Source organism: Oryctolagus cuniculus, chromosome 17 (assembly GCF_964237555.1).
Source record: "Oryctolagus cuniculus chromosome 17, mOryCun1.1, whole genome shotgun sequence".
In the NCBI taxonomy this organism is placed as follows: Eukaryota; Metazoa; Chordata; class Mammalia; order Lagomorpha; family Leporidae; genus Oryctolagus; species Oryctolagus cuniculus.
This window is the reverse complement of record NC_091448.1, coordinates 55,741,264-55,764,402: the sequence shown is the minus strand read 5'-3', so window position 1 is coordinate 55,764,402 and position 23,139 is coordinate 55,741,264. Positions and strand designations below refer to the sequence as shown.

General features: G+C 45.1%; 1 protein-coding gene across 5 annotated transcripts in view; it reads right to left on the bottom strand.

Annotated features, from left to right (window-relative positions):
* Positions 1-23,139, bottom strand: part of DNAH9 (dynein axonemal heavy chain 9) — a 373,954-nt gene that overhangs the window by 323,984 nt on the left and 26,831 nt on the right. For all 5 annotated transcript variants that reach the window (XM_070061394.1, XM_070061395.1, XM_070061396.1 and 2 more), the window contains exons 7-12: positions 18,834-19,001; positions 12,864-12,980; positions 9,768-9,918; positions 6,868-6,982; positions 3,813-3,881; positions 2,185-2,311 (exon numbers count right to left, since the gene is read on the bottom strand). In XM_070061394.1, the coding sequence (XP_069917495.1) occupies positions 2,185-2,311; positions 3,813-3,881; positions 6,868-6,982; positions 9,768-9,918; positions 12,864-12,980; positions 18,834-19,001 (747 nt within the window). The remainder of the gene's footprint in view (positions 1-2,184; positions 2,312-3,812; positions 3,882-6,867; positions 6,983-9,767; positions 9,919-12,863; positions 12,981-18,833; positions 19,002-23,139) is intronic.

Here is a 23,139-nt window from a genome sequence, read left to right as displayed (position 1 = left end):
ATGCAAATTCACCACATGGGATATTTAAAATAGTTTAAGTAAATAATTTACACAAATTAAAAAATGTGACCTATGCAATTCTTGTCCTATTCCCATAGGGAAAAGTCTATGATCGTGTCCCTGATAAATGTGTTACTGTGCATTCTTAATATTAATAGCACAGCCATGGCCATATTGCTTGAAGTTGTGTGTTGAGGGGTAACTGTAGCTCTTCATTGACTTGTTATGCTTGTACTGATCTTCCCTGAATTCATCTTAATAGGTTAGATATTTGTTTTCCCCCTTTCCTTTCTTAATTCATTCCTTTCCCTTCCTTTTTAAAAAAGATTTATTTTATTTATTTGAAAGACAGTTACAGAGAGAGGTAGAACCAGAGGAAGAGAGGTCTACCATCCGCTGGTTTACTCCCCAAATGACTGCAACAGCCAGAGCCGAGCTGATCCGCAGCTAGGAGCCAGGAGCTTCTTCCCAGGTCTCCCACGCAGGTGCAGGGGCCCAAGGACTTGGGCCATCCACTGCTTTCCCAGGTCACAGTAGAGAGCTGGACTGGAAGTGGAGCAGCTGGGACATGAACCAGCGCCCATATGAGGTACCAAAACTCCTTTCCCTTGTATCATCTATATACACTTGTAAAGTTCCCACTGTGTGCTACACATAGAGGCAGAAGAGTTTTTACCCTTGGCATATACAGAGGAGGCCGGTCGAGCATCAATATTGTCTCAAACTAAGGAGTTCATTGCTGTATTGTAACATGACTGTGGCCTCCCTTGGTAATCCATCACCTATCTCTGGGTAGTTAGTGTTCAACATTGCTCACAATGAATCCTGACAAAGTTGCTCCAAGAAGTTAAATGAGTTAAACAGACTCATGTCTTGCCTACTTGAACTCATGGACCTTTTAGTCTCCTTTTGTTGACTTGGTTTCACAGGGAGAGAATGGATGATCTCCTTAAACTGCAGCTTTCTCAAAAGACAAACACCAGTAAGGTGCCTTCTTGGTTTTCAGCTCTGTCTCCAGTGCATTCCTGGAACAGATGCCATTGGGGGGGTGCTTTCACCTGAGAATTGCGCTTCCTGATGTTGACCTGCCTTGCTTTATTCTCTCCTCCAGCATTAAGCTTTCCATTGCAGCTACAGTTCACACTTGCTTCCACTCTTCTGATTACCTAGAGCAGGCCTCTCCACATCAGCATTACTGGCATTTTCAGATGAGTGCTGATTTATTGTGAGGTGGCGTCCTCTACACTATAGAAAGTTTAGCATTGTCCCTGGGATCTCCCCACTAGATGACATCAGCACCTCCTCTAAGTTTGACAAAGAAAAGTGCTTCCGAGGGCACAAAAACCACACCCAACTGAGGACCACTAACACAGAGTCGGAGTTCCAAAGCCACTCCTTTGGGATCTATCACCAACTATCTCTGGTAGAGATGGATTTTTGAATTTTGAGAGATCGGCTCCCAACCAGACTGTGGGCTCCTCAAGGGCAGGACCCAAATCTTCCATACTTGCTGATGGCCTTCTGGTGTGCAGCCAACAACCTTCATGTGTAGTTACGTATTCAAGGTAAGCACAGTGGGCTGTAGTTGAGGTTAATTTTCCAGTGATATTTTGCAATATTACTGGTGGAAATAAAAGCAAATATGAGGGGCTGGTGCCGTGGCTCACTTGGTTAATCCTCTACCTGTGGTGCCGGCATCTCATGTGGGCGCCAGGTTCTAGTCCTGGTTGCTCCTCTTCCAGTCCAGCTCTCTGCTGTGGCCCAGGAGGGCAGTGGAGGATGGCCCAAGTGCTTAGGCACCCGAACCCGCATAGGAGACCAGGAGGAAGCACCCGGCTCCTGGCTTCAGATCAGCATAGCTCTGGCCGTAGCGTCCATTTGGGGAGTGAACCAACGGAAGGAAGACCTTTCTCTTTGTCTCTCTCTCTCACTGTCCATAATTCTACCTGTCAAATAACAACAACAAAAAAGCAAATATGTTGTCCAATCCTAGAGAAAAAAGTGAATGTGGACGACTTAAGGAAACATTACACACCAGGATTCATTCCCCAGAGAAACCCACGGTGAAATTTCTTTTGAGCAGATTTTGTACATTCCTTTAGAAAGCTCTTTTGCCTTTGAAATCAGCAGAGTTAAATGAAACTTTGCAGGGACCCAAAAGGAAGTTCCCGCAACCCAACTGACCTGTGGGTTAAAGTTGACAGAGATCAGCTTTGTCTCTGGATCACGTCTCAGAAGTGGCTGGCAAAGATTGTACTGAGACTTCTCTGACACTGTCTGACACCAATCCTCATAAAGTCTTGTCTCATATCTGTGAGGATCAGAGAGGACAGCCACTTCCTGAGTAGTTCTCCCACACCTGGTCATAACCAATATATCATTACAAATTGATCTAGCAAGGCGGGATCAGCTCCTGCAGGTAACAGCTGATTTCTGAAGATGGCTTAGCTTAAATCAGAGGGAGCAGAAAGGCTGTGTAATCTTTTGTGGGGAGGGGCTAAGAAAAGTTGTGATTCGTCTCTATACACAATGGAAGAAGTGACCGGATAAGATTTGCTCTCAACTCTCAGCTCAAGGACACTTATCATTCAGTCATTCCACACTGACTGGGCACCCACTATGTGCTGAGCTTGAGTGATAAAATGATGACTGAATACCTCATTGTAAATGCAGCCAAATAAAGAGCTCATTGCAATGCAATGCAGCAAGTTCAATCCTAGAGACGTGCAGGGCATTAGCTATCTAACAGCAGAGGTTGGGGAGTGGAGGGGTCATAGGGAGAATATCAGAGGAGGTTTCACAGGGGAGGTGTGGAAGCGATGCCTGACTGAGTCTCAGAGGTTGGACGGTGAAGGGAGAGTGGGCGTTCCGGGTGGAGGTTGTGCATGGCCACAGGGTGGAGGTGGGGAAACAAGGAGCTGAAAGTGTGTCTGAGGCTGGAAGTGGTGAAAAGGAGGCAAAGGCCATGTCAGGGAGGGCTTTTCATGCCACAGTGAGGAGATGATGGAACGACCGGAGGTTTCCCGGTTGCTGGAGATGCAGGGATATGATGGGATTTAGTCACGGTGTGGGTACCAGGAAGCACCAATCTGAGGCCAGGGAGGACCATTAGGAAGCCTCTGCAAGTGGTTCGGGCCAGCGAGAGCTCAGTCTCCTGTGCAGATGCTGGTGGTGAGGACAAACAGGAGGGGATACACTTGAAGCCACATGTGGGGCCTACGGAGTAAAAATGTGAGTTACTGGGCAGGCAGAGGGGCCCCCACTGGCTGAGTCTAAAACAACACTCATCACACTCATAATCCTGTTGTCTACCATCCTTGTGTGCTGGAGCAGGAGACAGATCAGACAACAGAGGCGAAGGCAAGACCGTGGGCTATTTCAAGACCCTGTGTCCCCAGAAAGACCTACTCAGCTTTGAAAGGACAACAGAAACTATGAGCCCATATAAAATGTGGCTTCTTATGCTTTCTCCATAAAAGCATGCAAGGAGTATTTTCCAAATCTGTTTTCCCTTGGGTAGCATGGACGGTGGCTCTCTGCTGGGTGAGCAGCTGTGCTTTTCTGTGACTCCGATCTCAGAGTGCCACGAGCAGCGCCCCCATTTCTTCCAGCTCTGCAGAGTCTGCTCTCGGGGAAAACCACGTTGGGAAAGTGCTTGTTCTAGAGCAGAGCTGCCATCTCCACAGACCCTGTGTGTGCCGCCCAGAAATACCACGCCCACACCCACACAGGCTGCGGTGACAACACAAAGCACGGAGCTGCCAGGGAATCTACAGCAACAACCAAATGCAACATTCCGGGAAGCTGCTTACTTGTCCAGTAACAAGAGTGTGTCTTCATATTTTTGTATCATTCGCTTTCCTTCAGCAGATTCCATGCAACTATCCAAACACAAGAGGAAAAAAAAAAAAGAAGTCAAAATAATGACCTGAGGAATAAAACTGCAGCCTATGAAGAAGAGATTGAACAGCTTCTTGGGCTGCTTTCCAAATGTCCCTGAGTGGTCTTCCTCCTCCTGCACATCCTCCTTTGACCAGTAGAGGGCATCTGCACTTCCTGAAATGTAGGCAGCCCCACAGATGATCGGGATGTCATAATCTTTCCCACTCATGGCCCCACCAACTCCCTCAACTGGCTAAGCCGGTCACACACAAAGCAAATATGGTCCTTTCAAAATCTGAAGTTATTAAAGAAAAATTATAGTTTTCCCTATTGAAGAAAATACTGTCAATGCTATATATATTGAAAATATTATATATGCATATAAAATGTAAATACATGTATATGTAAGTAAATATATGCACGTAACAATGTTTATATATGCATATTTATATAAATATAGTACATAAAATGTTTATATCTGCATATATGTAAATATAGACATATATAACAATGTTTATACAAACACACTACACACAGTCTCCCCCTCTATATCTGTAGGGGATTGATCCCAAGACCAGCTTTGAATACCAAAATCTGTGGATGCTCAAGTCCCTTATGTAAAACGGCTTCATATTTGCATAGAACTTACACACATTCTCCTTCAGGCTTTAAATCATCTCCAGATTATTTATAATGCCTAACACAATGTAAATGCTATGAAAAACAATTGTTATACTGTATTGTTTAGGGAATAATGACAAGAAAAAAAGTCTGCAAATGTTCAGTAGAATACTTTTTTCCCCAAATATTTTCGATTCTCAGTTGGTTCAATCTGAGGAAGCGGGACCCACAAATATGGAGACAGGTTGCAGATATAAATGAAAAGATACCTCCTTCCCCAAAATCGACCTAGTACCCATGATTAGGAGCACTGCTGTTCTTTGGCCTCTGATTACACGAGGGTCTTACCGCCTCTTACTTCCCTAGATGCGTGCACATGAAACGCACATGCATGTACACAGATGTGCATGCACACACGTGTGCACTCACACACAAGCACAAGCTTCTGCAGGATTGTGGCAGACCACAGAGAAGAGTGGGCGGAATCTGACCTGAGGCGCTGCTACCCACCGCAGCTTCCCCTGTTCTGACACTCCTTGTTCCGCTAAATGAAAAGCCCAGCTCCTGGGAAAAATGGTGAAGCAGCCTTAATTTTCAGAGACCTCCACATTCACACGGAAGAGGTCTGTTTTTGTTTGTCTTGCTAGCAAAACGAGGCGGCTTACGGCAAAGATTCTGCAAAGTCCATTTGCTCTTTAAACCAACACAGGGTTTCTTCACAGGATTCCTTGAGCTTCCCACATAAGCCCTCACGCCTGCGGAGAAAGCGCAGGGCTTGCTGGCATTTTCCCCCAGGCGCTCGGTTTCCTTTTTTGGTGAATGAGCAGACACCTCCTCGGTGAGCCAGGGAGGAGACGTGGGAAGTGCCTTGGATCAGGTGGGCAGGCTCACACCTCGCTCTCCCCTTGCCGCTGCGATATTTCCCCGAGTCTCACGCCCTCCCCGAGCCAGAGGAGCGTGAGGCTGCTCATGTGGGACAGTGGCCTAGTGGGTTTGAGCAGTCACGGGAATAGGGCCATGGAAACTCTTCTGTAGCTTCCGTCTCATTTCCTGGTGAGGAAGCTAAAGCAGGCTTAAGAATAATGAGTATTTATTAGAGGAGACAATACCAATCTGAATGCCTTTGTCGAAAAAATGGAAATCTTGGTGGGAGCGGGTGAGGTTGCTGTGCTGTGCCCTCCAGGTCTCCGCTTGGGACCACTGCCCTGGGTGGCCCCCACCCCAGTCCTGTGCTGGCCAGGCACAGCTGCTCTTTGGGAATCACACTCCTCCCAGGGAAGGCACGCAGGCAAGGTCTGGCTGATGCAGGTGACACAAAGGCTTGGCCAAACTTCTCGTGGCAGGAGGAGCACTGGGCTAGGAATCTGAGACCAGGACACCCCTTGGCTGTCTCTCGCACCTTGCACATGGTCATCTCACTTCTCTCTGCCTCATTTTCTTCATCTGCAAAATACAGAGGCTGCCCAGACCGAGCAGATGCTGCAAATGGTCACCCACTGGGCAGACTGAGCCACAGAGCCTAGTTTGGTCTCTGCCAAGTCTGAGAAAAAAAAAAAATGGACTCCTTGATCGTTTTGAAGTTGGACGTCCAAGTTTAAAACCGAGCTCCCCAGCTGTTCTCTGATGTGTAGGAGATGCTCACACTGGGGCTGCTTTCCTGCTTGGCAATACTCAAGTCGGGAGGGGGTGGTTTTAGAGGTTTTAGAGCATCTGCCTCCTGGGTTCATGCCTTTTCCTGGTGTCTGAAGGCATTTGGTGTTCTCACCTGAAGAAAGTCCCTCAAGCAACCGAAAGATGACCCTTCCAATGTCCAGACACCAATATCTTCGTGTCTATTATGTTTACCAAAAGCTATGTGCCTTCAATGAGATCAAGTCGTTTAGAAAGCAGGATCCGAGGAAGACTGCCTTCCCCAGGCTGCATCACAGACAGCTTCTCTCTCTCTCTCTCTCTCTCTCTCTCTCTCTCTCTCTCTCTCTCTTTCTCTCTCATGCAGTGGGTGGCAGGTAGGGCCAGGTGTCCTAACACAAGAGACCCTTGCACCACAAGGCAAGAAACATTGCTTCCTATGGCCTTAGTGTCAGAGAGGTATTTTGTTGGAGGAAGGCGTGTGCAGGGACTCCACAAACATCTCTGACTTGTTGCCCTGCAGGAATGAACTCCCTGGAGCAAAAGGAGTCAGCCTGGGCCCACCTTAAGCCTCACTCAACCTGAAAGGTTGCTTGGCCAGTAGGCACCTGGCCCATTGCTGGAAATGGGAAGAAACACAGGTGGTTTTCATGCCTTAGGCTGGTCAGTTGCATTTCTACCACACCCAGAATGCACAGCACGAACAAACCTCCCCTTTAGGAATAAGATACTCACGGATGTAGGATGCGGTCAAAGTTGCCGAAGGGACCCTGAATGCGCTGCCTCAGCTCCTGTGCCCAGCGGAGGCCCCCAGCCACAGCAGGCATGTTCTTGTGCACGGTGGAGAACCCTGGGGACATGGCACAGCCAGGCTGAAGCAAAGCTGTGGCCCCCAGCTCCCTCTTCCAGTTATGTGGGTGTCATCATCTACCCCAGGCAAAAGCCACCCTGGGCTCACACTAAGGAGCTCCTGAGAGGACACCCTGGTGTTCTGCTAAAGAGGAAGGAAGTTTGGTCCCGGGAGGACATTAACAGCACCAGAGATCCTCATTTGACATTCTGATTTCATTGGCCTAGGAGGAGCCTGTCATCACTACTTTTAAAAATCTTTATTTTCTTTATTTGAAAGGCAGAGAGATAGAGATAGAGATAAGCATGATAGACACAAAGACAGAGACAGAGACAAAGATAGAGAGAGAGAGATCCCTTCTGTTGGCTCACTCCCCAAATGTCTGCAACAGCCAGGGCTGGGCCAGGCTGAAACCAGGAGTCTGGAACTTAACCTAGGACTCCTCCATGGGTAAGCACAGATCCAAGAATATGAGCCATCACTTATTGCTTCCCAGGGCAGGGCACTAGCAGGAAGCTGGAATTGGAGCAGAGCTGGGACTTAAACCCAGGCACTCTGATATATGAGATGTGGGTGTCCCAAATAGCTTCTTAACTGCTAGGCCAATTACCTGCCCATCATTGCTTAGGTGAGCCTACACTGTACAGTTAGGATTGAGAAACAACATCTTCAGCAGACAACTTAATCACTCTGGGCCTTGGTTTTCTCATTTATGGAATGTGAATAATATTTTCCCTGTTTAACGAGCTTCTGGGTTTCTGTGAGAATTCAGCAAGGTTACGAATGAGGTAGGCCATGTGGATTGTGAAGCATTTGACTGGAGTTAGCGCAAGCTAAACACTCTATTTTGGTCCATATATTGAGTTTATTTGCTTGTAATTAATTGTCAAGATTTAAGAAATGTGAGATCTCATTTAAAAACTCACGGTTTCCAGCTTCTGTGGTACAGTTAGAAGACTGGCAACTCTCTGATGTCAATTCCAACTATCACTAAAGCGTGGCCCCCTCCTTTATCTCACCAGGGACTCCACTATTCCTTAATATCTCATGCTTAGCCCAAGTTCATTATTTCCACTTACTGCTTGCCTTCTGCAACAGGCAAAATTCTGAGATGACCCCCAGACCCCTCACCCTTGCCTCATCTTTCCCCCTTTAAGTGTGGATGGAAACTGCGGCTATACTGAGATGTCAGCCTGTGATCATGCTGTAAAGGGAGAGGATCACTGGGTGGGCCTGGCTTCATCAGCCGACTCCTTTAAAAGCACGACCTTTTCTCTGGATGCTGGCAGCAGGGGAAGTCGGAGGCTGGAAGCATGAGAGAAGTCAGCGTGCCATTGCACACGGACTAGAAGAGGCAGGCGAGGCGGGTACAGCGCCAGGGATGAAGACAGCTTCTAGCTGCTGAAAGCAGCCCCTGGATGAGAACTGGCAAGGGCACGGGGACCTCAGTCCTACAACCCCGAGGAACTGGATTCTCCCAACACGGAGGAGCTGGGAAGTGCATTTCCCTGCCAGATGTGGACTCAGCCTGGCTGACTCCTTGATGTCAGACCCATGATGTTCTGAGAACCCAGATGCCATGCACACATGGCTCCTGAGCCACAGAACCAAGAGCTAGAAGACAGGAGTTGCTTTAAGCTACTGAGGTTGCTCTCATTCATTACACAGGAGCAGAAAGCCAACAGCCTCTGTACTTGACTGGAGGGAGTTATGAAGATAGCCCCATCTAGAGCTGGCCCACCAGGTTTTCTGGGAATGCCTTTCTCGGTGGTGGCCTCACTATGAAATCTGCTTGTAAACATAGTGGTGCTGTTACTCAACTACGTAATCACTTTGGGGAACTTCCCACTGCCTGAATCATAAATTCCTCATTCCTTACTACAGTACTAAGGGCACATCATCATCGCACCCCGGACTCCACGGCTGACCTGATGCCCCTCAACATGCCTTGTTTGGCTACAGGTAATGCAGGCTGGTAATCTCCCACAGTTTCTTCTGTCTTTGCTTCAGAGCCTTTGTGTCCTCTTCCTTGCTGCCAGCCCCCCACCTTTCAGGACTCAGCTAAGACCACCCTCTCGATAAACCCACCCTCAAGTCTCCCAGCCAGAGTTCATCTTGTTTTATCAGGGTACCTCATGACTCCAGGGAAGCACTGCTCACCCTCCATGAGTAAACTACCTTTCAGGATTACTTATTTCATCTCTCACATCCACTGGCCCACAAGCATTCCTTGCACATATGCAAGGGCTCGAGAAACATGGGTAAAAGTAAAATGAAAAATTTGTGTTTTCCTTTCAAGCAAATAAGGCTTCGAAGAAGTGTGATAAAAATGGAGATGTCACACCTCCACTTGCTACTGCCCTTTGGCAGGCTCCTGCTGGTCCTCCCACTAGAAGCACGGTTGCTATGGCATTGGAAGGGATGAGAAGCTTCTCTCAGGCGTGCAAAAACCTATTGTGGGATTGAGGTACATGGAAGACTAATCAATGTGGCGACATTGACCAAGAGTCAAATGAACCACTATGCCAAGGTCTCAGTTGAGCAGAAGCAGTCGAGGCTTCACTACCCTGGGTCAACCTGCCAACCTCAGCCCCAGATGCAGAGGAATCCACAGTTCAGCAAGTTCTACAACCACCCACCATGGTCTGGAACTTCAAACAAGAAGGTTGGCTTGCTCTTCTTAGAGAATGTCATGCATCTGTCTATGTACATTTAGCAAACACAAGAAGAGTTGTACCCTTCCCAGTAATAAAATCTCATCAAAATCCCCAGGCAACAAACCTACCAAGTTCTGCCTCCTCCTGGGTGTGCTGACTGTAGATGGTCCTGACTGCATCCAGGTCTTTGCTGAACATTCGAATGAGGACCAGGTATTTCTCAGATGTATCCTGTGCTACTAGTGGTCTCTCAAGGAGGTTTCCCGCAATGTCCAGCAGCTATTTAGAGGGGAGGAAGAAGAGAAAGATGTTACAGATTAAATCTTCCCAAGCTTCCCCCTCCTTTTTTTTCCTTCATAGGCCTACCAATGTGAGGGGGGGAGCAATCTTTACAAAGAGCAGTGGCAAGAATGATTAATAAGTGAATATTCATGGTTTTGCCACTTCTCCCTATGCCTCCAAAGGAAAAGGATTCCTGTCTGCTGGAATCTACCAGGCTGCCTTTGTTGTAAGTCTGGATAAAGAATAAAATAAAGGGAAAACTACAGATGTCAAAAGGTTAAGTTGACCTACATAATGAAGACCTAAAACAGAAGGAAGAATGATGAAAAAGAAAAAGGAAAAAGAAAGCAGAAGCTAAGTGGGCTGGGTGTTGGGGAGAATTTGGAGAGCAAAAATTTGAGCAAAAAAAAAAAGTGTTTCGGAGAGCTATTTCCCTGTGAACAGCAGTGAGGGTGAGGATACTTTCAAGATATTTTTCTGTGCATGACAACTGCCCTAACCTCATGATGTTTCCTGGAGCAGCAGAATCAAGATTTGAAATGCTTTTAATTACTTCTGGTTCCTGGACTGTGTGTCTTTGATTGCGGTGCTGCCCTGAGACTAGGTCATGAAGGACTCCAGTTATATTTAGGGTACAGCAGCACACAGCTTCTAAACTTGCCTTCCACTGTAACCTCTCATCTCCATCTTGTGCTTCAAATCAGGAGCTGACAAAGGACAGCTAGTGGGTGGCCAAACTTAGCCAACCTGTTCTATGATCATGGAGCATGGTCTTTACATTGTAAGGAAGGAGTTTAAAAAAAAATTTTTTTTTAAATGTGACTGAGAATAGACTAGATGACCATAACCTCAAATATGTATACACTGGCCATCTGAGGAAAACAAGTTTGCTTACCCAAGCTTTAGGTGAATGAGTATAAGAGACATACTATAAAACTACAGCCACATATCCTAGAACTGGAAGCTGAGTGGGCTACATCTGTCCAAGACTCCCTGCTGTTTCTCTCTCTCTCTTTTTTTTTTTTTTTTTTTTAATTTTTTGACAGGCAGAGTGGACAGTGAGAGAGAGAAACAGAGAGAAATGTCTTCCTTTGCCGTTGGTTCACCCTCCAATGGCCGCCGCGGCCGGCGCACCGCGCTGATCTGAAGCCAGGAGCCAGGTGCTTCTTCTGGTCTCCCATGGGGTGCAGGGCCCAAGGACTTGGGCCATCCTCCACTGCACTCCCGGGCCACAGCAGAGAGCTGGCCTGGAAGAGGGGCAACCGGGACAGAATCCGGGGCCCCGACCAGGACTAGAACCCGGTGTGCCGGCACCGCAAGGCGGAGGATTAGCCTACTGAGCTGCGGTGCCGGCCCCTGCTGTTTCTCTTACCATCTCATTTTACTCTGGGCCCTTCTCATCATTTCCTTTGCTTCGGTGAATTTCAGAGCTCGGAAAAGGAGGAGACAGGACAAGCCCCGGGAGCTGGTGGACCTAGACTCTGAATATGAGGTGGTTCTGGGAAGGTCTGAGTCTCCTTGTTATAGGGAATGGCGACTGCAGAGAAGATCCCATATGGAGTCCTATGTCACATAGTGTCCAGGTCGGACAATTTGACTCCAATGGACTCTCAAGAATCACTAAGGGTGCTATAAAACCTTCTGCAGGAGGCTCTAGGACCATTCTTTCCTCCATAAAAGGATCACTCAAATCTCCAGAGGTGGTGAAAATAGTTCTTTCTCAATGGAGGCACAAGAGGGTAGAACTCCCTACTGAGTTCCATGGCTCAAATCTCCTATTGGGAAAGTGCAGAGGTTGGCCTGAGGGATCACTGAGACCAGTCCACACCCTCTAACTCAAGGGCTTTGATCTGGATGTACCCTGGCTGGCCATGTCCCCTGTGGTCCATCTAATGAGTGACTGGTATGATTGTTCAGTGGTATCTGGAGTCAGGTGACTTCTCTGGGTCTCTCTCTGAAAATCTACTTTCCAAGTCCTGAAAAAGCTCTTATTTGCAGAACTTCATATCCATTGGAGGTTTTTGGTTTGGCTGAAGGACTGAAGGGTTTTCTTTTGTTGTTGCTGTAGTTGTATTTTGTTGTTAATAGAAGATTAAAAAATTAATTAAAGGGGTCTAGTTAGGTCAGTGCCGCGGCTCACTAGGCTAATCCTCCGCCTTGCGGCGCCGGCACACCGGGTTCTAGTCCCTGTTGGGGTGCCGGATTCTGTCCCGGTTGCCCCTCTTCCAGGCCAGCTCTCTGCTGTGGCCAGGGAGTGCAGTGGAGGATGGCCCAAGTCCTTGGGCCCTGCACCCCATGGGAGACCAGGATAAGTACCTGGCTCCTGCCATCGGATCAGCGCGGTGCGCTGGCTGCGGCGGCCATTGGAGGGTGAATCAACGGCAAAAGGAAGACCTTTCTCTCTGTCTCTCTCTCTCACTGTCCACTCTGCCTGTCAATAAATAAATAAATAAATAAATAAAGGGGTCTAGTAATTAAGTCACCAGTTAGGATACCTCTGTCACTCATTAGGGTGCCTGGGTTCAACTCCTGGCTCTAACTCCTGACTCCAGCTTCCTACCAGTGCAGATCCTTGAAGGCAGCAGTGATGTCTCACCCACAAAGGAGATCTGGATTGAGTTCCTGGCTCCCATCTTTGATCCAGCCCAGCACTGGCTTTTGCAGGCATTTGGAGAATTACCCAATGGATGGGAGCTCTCTCTTTCTCTTTGTCTCTCTGCCCCAAATAATTACAAAATATAAACAAGTATTTTTACATTTTCAGAAGAGTATAAGTTGTTATCCTGAGAAGCTAATTCTGCCACTTGCCAGAGGATACTCTCATACCTCCCTTCCCGACTAAGAGAATGAAGTTTGCAGGAACAAGACAGTTGGGTGAGCATTCCTGCTGACCTCTGGTGTGCACTGAGCTCAGGGGTGGCCCTTGTCCCATCTGCACAAACCTTAAAGGCATGCTCTAATCCAGGTGAGTCATCAAAAGCTTGAATAAAGATAGTCCCCAGCCTTCGGTCAAGGTCTTCTACTCTTTGGTTAAATTCAGAGACGTCGGTTTCAAATTCCTGAAAAAGACACCACAAGTGCATTACCCAAAACATGATTTTCCCAAAGTCATTCCCACTGTGCTGTTTACTAAGAGCCTTTGTATTTGACTTGGTTATATGAAAGATTTGTCTAAATTTTCTGAAACCCACCATGGCATGACCTACTTTTGACTACCTAGAGAATTACCCTGATACTGCAACAATTTTACCTGGATGCTCTGTGCAACATGGCAAGTGGAGCAAATGTAAGCTTGGTGTCATTTCAATCCTTGTGTGGTCTTCTCGTCTACATCCTAAAACCCCTGCCCTCTCACTCACCAGTACCAGCTCATATTACTCTGAAAACCAAGTTTTCAGTAGCAACATCCCAGCAATGGGACTATTCCAACATTACCACCTACATTTCTTCTTCCCCCAAGTCAAAATCCTATGTTTTTCACTGCCACTTAACTAATCTAGTCATTAGGTGGAATGTAAACATTATAAGCTAAACATTATAATATGTACCTTTTCTTCTAAATACACCTAAATAGGTTTAGACAGCAACAAGCTATTTTTCTTAAGTTTGCTAAATTTAGCCAATAAAAACACAGCACCTGTTACACTTGAATATCAGATAAATAATGAATTTCTTGTAGTATAGGGATGTCCCAACTACTCTATGTTATCTGGCAGCCCTGAATGTGTTCCTATTATTAGAGTGAAGCAATTTTCAGGGAATTTTGTTAACTACAATCTCTAATTTGTGGAATCATTATTATTTCTTATATTGCTCTATAATAATAATGTGTTTCCTTATGAAAAAAGTAAAGTAGGAAAACATGGTATATTTCTACTTCCCCAAACCCAGCCACACAGAAAATGTAGTATTTCTTGTTTAATTTTGTTATATGACAGCAAACATATAGTATATATTCTGCTTTGTAGCTGCAACTATACTTATTTTTCTACTTATGATTAAAGGAGTTTTTTTTTCTTTTTTTTTAACTTTTATTTAATGAATATAGATTTCCAAAGTACAGCTTATGGATTACATTGGCTTCCCCCCCACCAATGACTTCCCTCCCACCCGCAACCCTCCCCTTTCCCGCTCTCTCTCCCCTTCCATTCATATCAAGATTCATTTTCAATTTTCTATATATATAGAAAATCAGTTTAGTATACATTAAGTAAAGATTTCAACAGTTTGCACCCACATAGAAACACAAAGTGAAAAATACTATTTGAGTACTTGTTATAGCATTAAATCTCAATGTACAGCACATTAAGGACAGAGATCCTACATGAGGAGTAAGTGCACAGTGACTCCTGTTGTTGACTTAACAAACTGACACTCCTGTTTATGGCATCAGTAATCTCCCTATGCTCCAGTCATGAGTTTCCAAGGCTATGGAAGCCTTTTGAGTTCACCGACTCTTATCTTATTTATACAAGGTCATAGTCAAAGTGGAAGTTCTCTCCTCCCTTCAGAGAAAGGTACCTCCTTCTTTGAAGACCTGTTCTTTCCACTGGGATCTCACTCACAGAGATCTTTCATTTAGGTTTTTTTTTTTGTTTTTGTTTTTGTTTTTGTTTTGCCAGAGTGTCTTGGCTTTCCATGCCTGAAATACTCTCATGGGCTTTTCAGCTGGATCCAAATGCCTTTAGGGCTGATTCTGAGGCCAGAGTGCTATTTAGGACATCTGCCATTCTATGAGTCTGCTGTGTATCTCACTTCCCATGTTGGATCACTCTCCCCTTTATTTATTCTATCAGTTAGTATTAGCAGGTACTAGACTTGTTTATGTGATCCCTTTGACTCTTAGTCCTTTCATTATGATCAATTGTGAACAGAAATTGATCACTTGGACTAGTGAGATGGCATTGGTACATGCCACCTTGATGGGATTGAATTGGAATCCCCTGGTATATTTCTAACTCTACCATTTGGGGCAATTCAGCTTAAGCATGTCCCAAATTGTACATCTCTTCCCACTCTTATTCCCACTCTTATATTTAACAGGGATCACATTTCAGTTAAATTTCAACACTTAAGAATAACTGTATTAATTACAGAATTAAACCAGTAGTATTAAGTAGAACAGACAAAAAAAATACTAAGAGGGATAACATATTAAGTTGTTCATTAACAGTCAGGGCTATGCTGATCAAGTCACCGTTTCTCATAGTGTCCATTTCACTTCAACAGGTTTCCTTTTTGGTGTTCAGTCAGTTGTCACCGATCGGGAGAACATATGATACTTGTCCCTTTGGGACTGGCTTATTTCCTCCATTTTGTTGCAAATGACTGGATTTCATTGTCTTTTACTGCGGTGTAGTATTCTAAAGAGTACATATCCCATAATTTCTTTATCCAGTCTACTATTGATGGGCATTTAGGTTGATTCCAGGTCTTAGCTATTGTGAATTGAGCTACGATAAACATTAGGGTGCAGACCACTTTTTTGTTTGCCAATTTAAATTCCTTTGGGTAAATTCCAAGGAGTGGGATGGCTGGGTCGAATGGTAGGGTTATCTTCAGGTTTCTGAGGAATCTCCAGACTGACTTCCATAACGGCTTGACCAGTTTGCATTCCCACCAACAGTGGGTTAGTGTCCCTTTTTCCCCACATCCTCGCCAGCATCTGTTGTTGGTAGATTTCTGTATGTGAGCCATTCTAACCGGGGTGAGCTGAAACCTCATTGTGGTTTTGATTTGCATTTCCCTGATTGCTAGTGATCTTGAACATTTTTTCATGTGCCTGTTGGCCATTTGGATTTCCTCTTTTGAAAAATGTCTATTGAGGTCCTTGGCCCATCTCTTAAGTGGGTTGTTTGTTTTGTTTTTGTGGAGTTTCTTGATCTCTTTGTAGATTCTGGTTATTAACCCTTTATCTGTTGCATAGTTCGCAAATATTTTTTCCCATTCTGTCGGTTGTCTCTTCACTCTCCTGACTGTTTCTTTTGCAGTACAGAAACTTCTCAATTTGATGCAGTCCCAATAGTTGATTTTGGCTTTGACTGCCTGGGCCTCCCGGGTCTTTTCCAGAAACTCTTTGCCTGTGCCAATATCTTGAAGGGTTTCTCCAATGTTCTCTAATAACTTGATGGTGTCAGGTCATAGATTTGGGTCTTTAATCCATGTTGAGTGGATTTTTGTGTAAGGTGTAAGGTAGGGGTCTTGCTTCATGCTTCTGCACGTGGAAATCCAGTTTTCCCAGCACCATTTATTGAATAGACTGTCCTTGCTCCAGGAATTGGTTTTAGATCCTTGATCAAATATAAGTTGGCTGTAGATGTTTGGGTTGATTTCTGGTGTTTCAATTCTGTTCCATTGGTCTATCCATCTGTTTCTGTACCAGTACCATGCTGTTTTGATTACAACTGCCCTGTAGTATGTCCTGAAATCTGGTATTGTGATGCCTCCGACTTTGTTTTTGTTGTACAAGATTGCTTTAGCTATTCGAGGTCTCTTGTGCCTCCATATGAATTTCAGCATCATTTTTTCTAGATCTGAGAAGAATGTCTTTGGTATTTTGATTGGGATTGCATTGAATCTATAAATTGCTTTTGGGAGAATGGACATTTTGATGATGTTGATTCTTCTAATCCATGAGCATGGAAGATTTTTCCATTTTTTGGTATCCTCTTCTATTTCTTTCTTTAAGATTTTGTAATTCTCATCGTAGAGATCTTTGACGTCCTTGGTTAAGTTTATTCCAAGGTATTTGATTGTTTTTGTAGCTATTGTGAATGGGATTGATCTTAGCAGTTCTTTCTCAGCCATGGCATTGCTTGTGTATACAAAGGCTGTTGATTTTTGTGCACTGATTTTATATCCTGCCACTTTGCCAAACTCCTCTATGAGTTCCAATAGTCTCTTAGTAGAGCTCTTTGGATCCTCTAAGTAAAGAATCATATCATCTGCAAAGAGGGATAGTTTGACTTCTTCCTTCTCAATTTGTATTCCTTTAATTTCTTTTTCTTGTCTGATGGCTCTGGCTAAAACTTCCAGAACTATGTTAAATAGCAGTGGTGAGAGTGGGCGATTAAAGGAGTTTTAAGAAAGCACTATCATCCTGGGATGTCTGAAGTTGCACAAAGCAGATTCCTGCCCTAATTTATTTTCTTTAATTTGTAAAAAAAATATTATTTGTTTGAAGGAGAGAGAAAAAGAGAAAGAGAAAGAGAAAGAGAAAGAGAAAGAGAGAGAGAGAGAGAGAGAGAGAGAGAGAGAGAGAGAGAATCTTTCATCTATTGGTTCAGTCCCCAAATAGCAGCTATGGCCAGGGCTGGTCCAATCTGAAGCCAGGAGCCTGGAACTCCATCATGACCGCCCATTGAATGGCAGGTATCCAAATACTTGGGTCACTGCTGCTTTCTCAGGTGCACCAGCAGGGAACTAGATGGAAAGTGGAGCATCCAGGACTCAAACGGGTGCTCCAATACTGGATGCTGGTGACACAGGCAGCAGCTTAGGTCACTGTGCCACAAGGTTGGCCCCATTCTGCCCTAATTTCTTTCTTCTTTTCTCTCTCATACTCTTAAGATATCTTCTCCCATGATTCAGACCTTCCATTTTTGAGATGTCCTTGCCCTGTTTCCATATTGACCCTTCTACTTTTATTCCTATGGGTTTGGACTCATAGGTTATGGTTTTCAAAAGGCAGCAGGGGAGATGTGAACTCGTGGTTCCAATCAGAGAAAACATGGCGCTGGCTATTTCTTCATTGGAGAGGCCATGGTTTCACTCCACCCTCACAAAGACACTGTCAAACTTCTGTCCAGGTATACCTGGCCCTCAGTTAGCAGTCTCTGCTGGTAACTTAAAGCTTTTTGTTCTCAATTGCATTGAGGTTTCATTGACAAAGGACTGTGCATGTTGAAGGTATACACTTGATAATTCTGATAGACATGTACATTGAAACATCTGCCACAACCGAGCTGGTTAACATAATCCATTGCCTCACATGGTTACCATTTTTCTTCTTTTATTTTATTTTTTGTAATGAGGACTCTGCAGAACTACCCTCCTGGGGCCAGCACTGTAGCTCAGTTAATTGAGCCCTTGCCTGCCATACCAGCACCCCATATGAGCACTGGTTAGAGTCCTGACTGCTCTGCCTCCAAGACAGCTCCTTGCTAATGTGCAGAAGATGACAGCACAAACCCTGGGCTCCTGCCACCCACATGGGAGACCTAGGTAAGAGTTCCAGCTCCTGGCTTCAGCCTGGCCCAGGCTTAGCTGTTGTGGCCTCTTGGGAGAGTGAGCCAGCAGACTGCAGATTCCTCTCTGTCTCTGCCTCTATCATTCTGCCTTTCGAATAAAATAATAAAATAAAATAAAAAAGATCTATGCTCTTAGTAAACTTCAAGTTTAAAATGCAGTATTATTTGCTATCATCACCATATTGTGCACTAGATCTCCAGAAATTTTCCACCTGTGTAACTAAACTTTGTACCTTGTGACCAACGCCTTTCATTTTCATCACCCCTGAGCCCCTGGAAATCACGTCTGCTCTCTGCTGCTCTGAGTCTGACTATGTTAGACTTTCATGTAAGTGAGATCATCCCGTGTTTGTCTTGTTCTGTGTGGTTTATCTCATTCAGCTCAAACATTTGGAAGCCATGGGGTAGTCACAACCTCCACCATCATCCCATATCCACCTCACTATCTCTGAAACCCTCTCTGGAAATCACTGGTGCTGGGCAGTTAGCATTTGGGAGAGGCACTCCTCAATCCTTCTGACACAAGGAATGAAGGTACTCTTGACACAAATAACAACTGACTAAGCCACTGGGACCACAGAGCAAAAGGAAATGCATGGGGGAAACAGAATGCCAACACCTAGAATGGGACAAAGCTTGTAATTCAGCTCCCCCAAGACCTACCATGCTTTGGGGGTCCAAGAAGTCATAGGACGACTCTGAGAAGACCCTGTACATCTCTTGAAATTCCTCGTACATTTGCTGCACCTGCTGACTCAGGGCATTCCCTCGGATGCCACTAAACTCAAGCTTTTCCAGTTTGTGGAAATCCAACGCTGTCTTCAGAAGATCCTATGGGGAGAATTCACAAAAGAGTTAAAATAATAATAATTATCATCCTAACGACAGTGGATGGGTAGAGCTGGAAATCATATGGGGGTGGTGGTTGCTTAGGAAAATGTGAATCCTGATTAGCTTGGTAACCTTATTATTAGATTGAGTTGGTATAAATAACTCTTGGTGAAACTCAACAACAAAGTGAGGGAAAAGTACAGACAAATAAAACTCACACAAACCAAAATAATAAGTAAAATGCATGCCTCGGCCTCTTGCTGTATTTGCATCCTTAAGTAAATAATGAACAATAATAATAAAATTACATGATTGGTGGCTTTCCCAGTGATTTTTATCTTAAAAAGTCAGTTTCAAACAGGCTGTGCTGCTTAGTTCTAGAATAAACAGCTTTCTAGTGCTAGTTCAAGTCCCAGTTGCTTCAATTCTGATCCAATTTCCTGCTAACGTACCTCTGAAAGCAGCAGAAAATGGCCCAAATGCTTGGACTCCTGCCACCCATGTTGGGGGCCTGGATGGAGTCCCAGGCTCCTGGCTTCTGCTTGGCCCAGCCTTGGCTGTTGCAACATTGGGGTATGAACCAGTATATGGAAGATATCTCTCTCTCTCCCACTGTGTGTGTGTGTGTGTATTTGTGTGTGTGTTGTGTGTGTATGTGTCCTTCTGTCTCCATAACTCTGCCTTTCAAGTAAACAAATACATCTTTAAGGAAAAAAACAGCTTTCTTAGGGGACATGGACACAAAAGCGGATCCTTCAAATGGTCAAAATAGTCATGAAGACGAGCCCAGAAGGTGACACCAGACTTCTTAGTGACTTTTGTTAAGGGGGAAGTCTCCTGCAAAGTGTTCTTGCCAAGTATACCAAGCCTGTTATGCCCTGTTGCCAGCTTGGTGACTGGGGCAGTCATTGACTGTCTCTGTGCTGGATTTCCTTATCTGTACCAGGATAATAACAATAGCTCATGGTGTGGTAGTAGGAAATAAGTTGCAAGCCTAGGATTCAGTACAGAGCTGGACATACAGTACACACATGGCATGCATGTAGTATGACCTGATGGTTTGTTGGTTTGGCAGTACCCCAGCTGGGCTCAGGATTGTATGACACAGCCCACAGGTCTTGGAGGGGTGTCCCTCTGCCCCCCAAGTCCATGGAATCTACCTCACCTATGAATGGACAGAGCATGAGAATGCCTAACAGAGCTGATGAAATTTATCCCTCATAAGTACCCGTCTATAATCACAAAACCTTCAAACCAAGGCATGTGTCCTATTGCAATCTCTGATCTACTGAACAATCTTCAACAGGAAAAAAGAAGGTGTACGTAACCTTTGTGTCATTTGTGACATGTGATGTGGAACCCTGGGAGGGGGTCCTCTACTCTGGAGGCTTGAAGGGCAAGAACAGAGTACATGATGACACTGCTGTGGCAAAACCCAGCTGATTCTAGCACTGCCAATGGCCATTGTCATTGGAGTGACCCATCAGCTTAGCATAGGACTTCCTAGCTCCTTTCTTTTGCTGGCACACCAATTCCAGTAGCCATGGAAGAGACATTGAGAAGTGGAGAGAAATGACTGGCTATCTCTGCTTTGCCAGACTTAGGAAGCCATTGAATTATCCCTCCACTACTCAACTTTGTTGGGGAGTAGCTGGCTGAAGAGGGAGGGGAGAGAAGAAGAAGTGTAGTGGCTAAGGAAAGGAAGACATGCACTAAAACCAGAGACTTTCATCAGCCCTGATGGGAGACTGTGCAGCCTTTACCCCAGAAGACCCTCCAACTTACATACTGGAAAGAGAACAGAAAGGAACTTTATTGAAATGAAATCGACTGCAGTTATAATTCAAATCTCTCACAAGGTGCTTAGTTGTGATTGGTTTTATAGGAAATCATATTTGTGCGATGGAATATAACCTTGGTGCTCATGCCTCACAATTCTGTGGATGTCAATTTCAATGTGTAGGAAATAGTCTCTAACCATTCTAAAACATAGATGCATTTGGATATGTTTGCTTATATCGGGGAACTAGATGATGATTCCATTACACTATTTTATTTCTCCAGAATACTGCAAGCATGCTCGTGGATGATCACTGGAAGGTGTTTCATCTGCAATCTAACGGGGAAATTGCAGGTGGTAGAGAAATATGTGATTATTTTATTTGGGGAAGGGAAGTCTGGCTAGTGAAAACAATGGTTTTGTGCCTTGTTTTATCAAACTTCACAAATACCTGGTGGACAACACATTTACTTGGGGCTCAATTCAAAGTCTAGGGCCTTTCCTTACTGTCCTCCTTAAAGGGCTTCCCCTCCCTGCCTTCCCTTGATGTTCTCTGTCCCTTTTGGTTTAGCTATTATAGCACTATGCCATTATAATAAATTATTGTAGGGCCTGTGTGTTGTGGTGCAGTGGGTTAAGCTGCCACTTATGAGGCTGGCATCCCATATCAGAGCGCTGGTTTGAGTTCTGGCTGCTCTGCTTCCAGACCAGCTCCTTGCTAATGTGCCTGTGATGGCAGTGGGTGATGGACTAAGCACTTGGGCCTTTGCCATCCTTGTGGGAGACATGGATGGAGCTCCAGGCTCCTGGCTTTGACATGAGCATTATGGCAATTTGTGGTTTGAACCAGTGAATAAATATAGTGCGTGCTCTCTCTCTCTAGCTCTCTCTCTCTGTCGTGTTCTCTCTCTCTCTCTCTCTCTCTCTCTCTCTCTGTCTCTCTTGCAGTCTCTCCCTATGTGATTCCAATGAATTTAAACAGGCCTATGCTTACACATATCCAACCATAGAATGGACTACTTAAGAGAGGGAGTGAGCTCCCTGTTTCTGGATGGGTTCTATTAAGAGTCTGATGTTGAAGATACTGTAGAAAAGAGTTCTAAAGCAGGTGAGAAGTGGTCTCATGATTGTGTTGGCCATGACTATATCTTTGATTTTTAAATTATTTAAATATAACCCCCCTTTATTTTACTGCATGTTGAAAAGTCCTCACAGAACAGATAGAAGGCAATTTAAACCAGCCAGAGGTTTAAATGGTATTTTAAAAATATTGATTTTTTGTTCATCACAGTGGTAAACATGCAAACTCCACTGTGCTGTATAAAGGCTGAAAATACTGACTTCAGCATATAGCCAACATATGGCATCGTAGAGACAGCCCAGGATTTGGGGGCAAATAAACCAGAGCTCAACACAAAACCCTGGTTCTGCCATTCACTAGCCAGGTGGCTAAGAGCAAGACACTCACTTTTCTGAGTCTCACTGTTCCTCACCTGTAAATGGGGACAGTAATAGTCTGCTGGGGGGTTGCCAAGTTACATAGAAAGCACCTTGTTAGGATTTCAGAAAGACAGTAGCCACTCTCACTAACTATGGCCATCTTGACGTCATTAGATTGGGTTGGTGGGTATTCCATGCATCGCAGCTCATGCAAGGGTTCTTCTGGTGCCTCTTGGGTGCCAGGGTCCCCCGGCAGCTGACGGTCTGACTGTGGTCCTATGCTTACAAGAAGCCGTGCAACATTGAACTGGTGGAGGCAGGTGCAGGGATGGGGGTAGGGTTTCATTCCTGCTCCGGCCCGTGAGGTGAAGACTCTGAATCAGGGATAATGACAAGCTCCACCAGGAGCAATGCCGTTCTCCAAGGAGAGGTCATGCCGCCCGTCTTAAAAGAAATGTCTTCGGAATTCATTAAGGGAGAGCACAAAGCAGACATTCATAGATGAAAATCTCAAAAGGTCATTGGCAGAAAAGACTGTTTTCTTTACCTTTCGACTGCTGACTGCTACGGACCTTCTGCAGCTAATGGTCTCCTACGTGAACACAGGCTGGAGCCGGGCTAAGAGGGGAGCTGGCCCAATTAGGCTCAGAATGAAAGGAGGCTGGGGAGGGGCTGGAGCGGGTGGAGAGAGCGGAAGCGAGCGTGGTGTGTCTTAGGTCCGCTGGTTACCTATATTGCCGCTAATCACTTCACATAGAGCCTCAGCAGGAAATCATTTTGTCTCCAAGTGAATCACAGCTTTCCAGCGATTTTGTAATGAAAGAGATGAGGGTTCTCTCCAAGATGCTTCCTGCATTGTTTGCAGGCAAGAGGCTGCAGGCAGAAACATCAACAGGGGATCTGCAGAATCTACAGCAT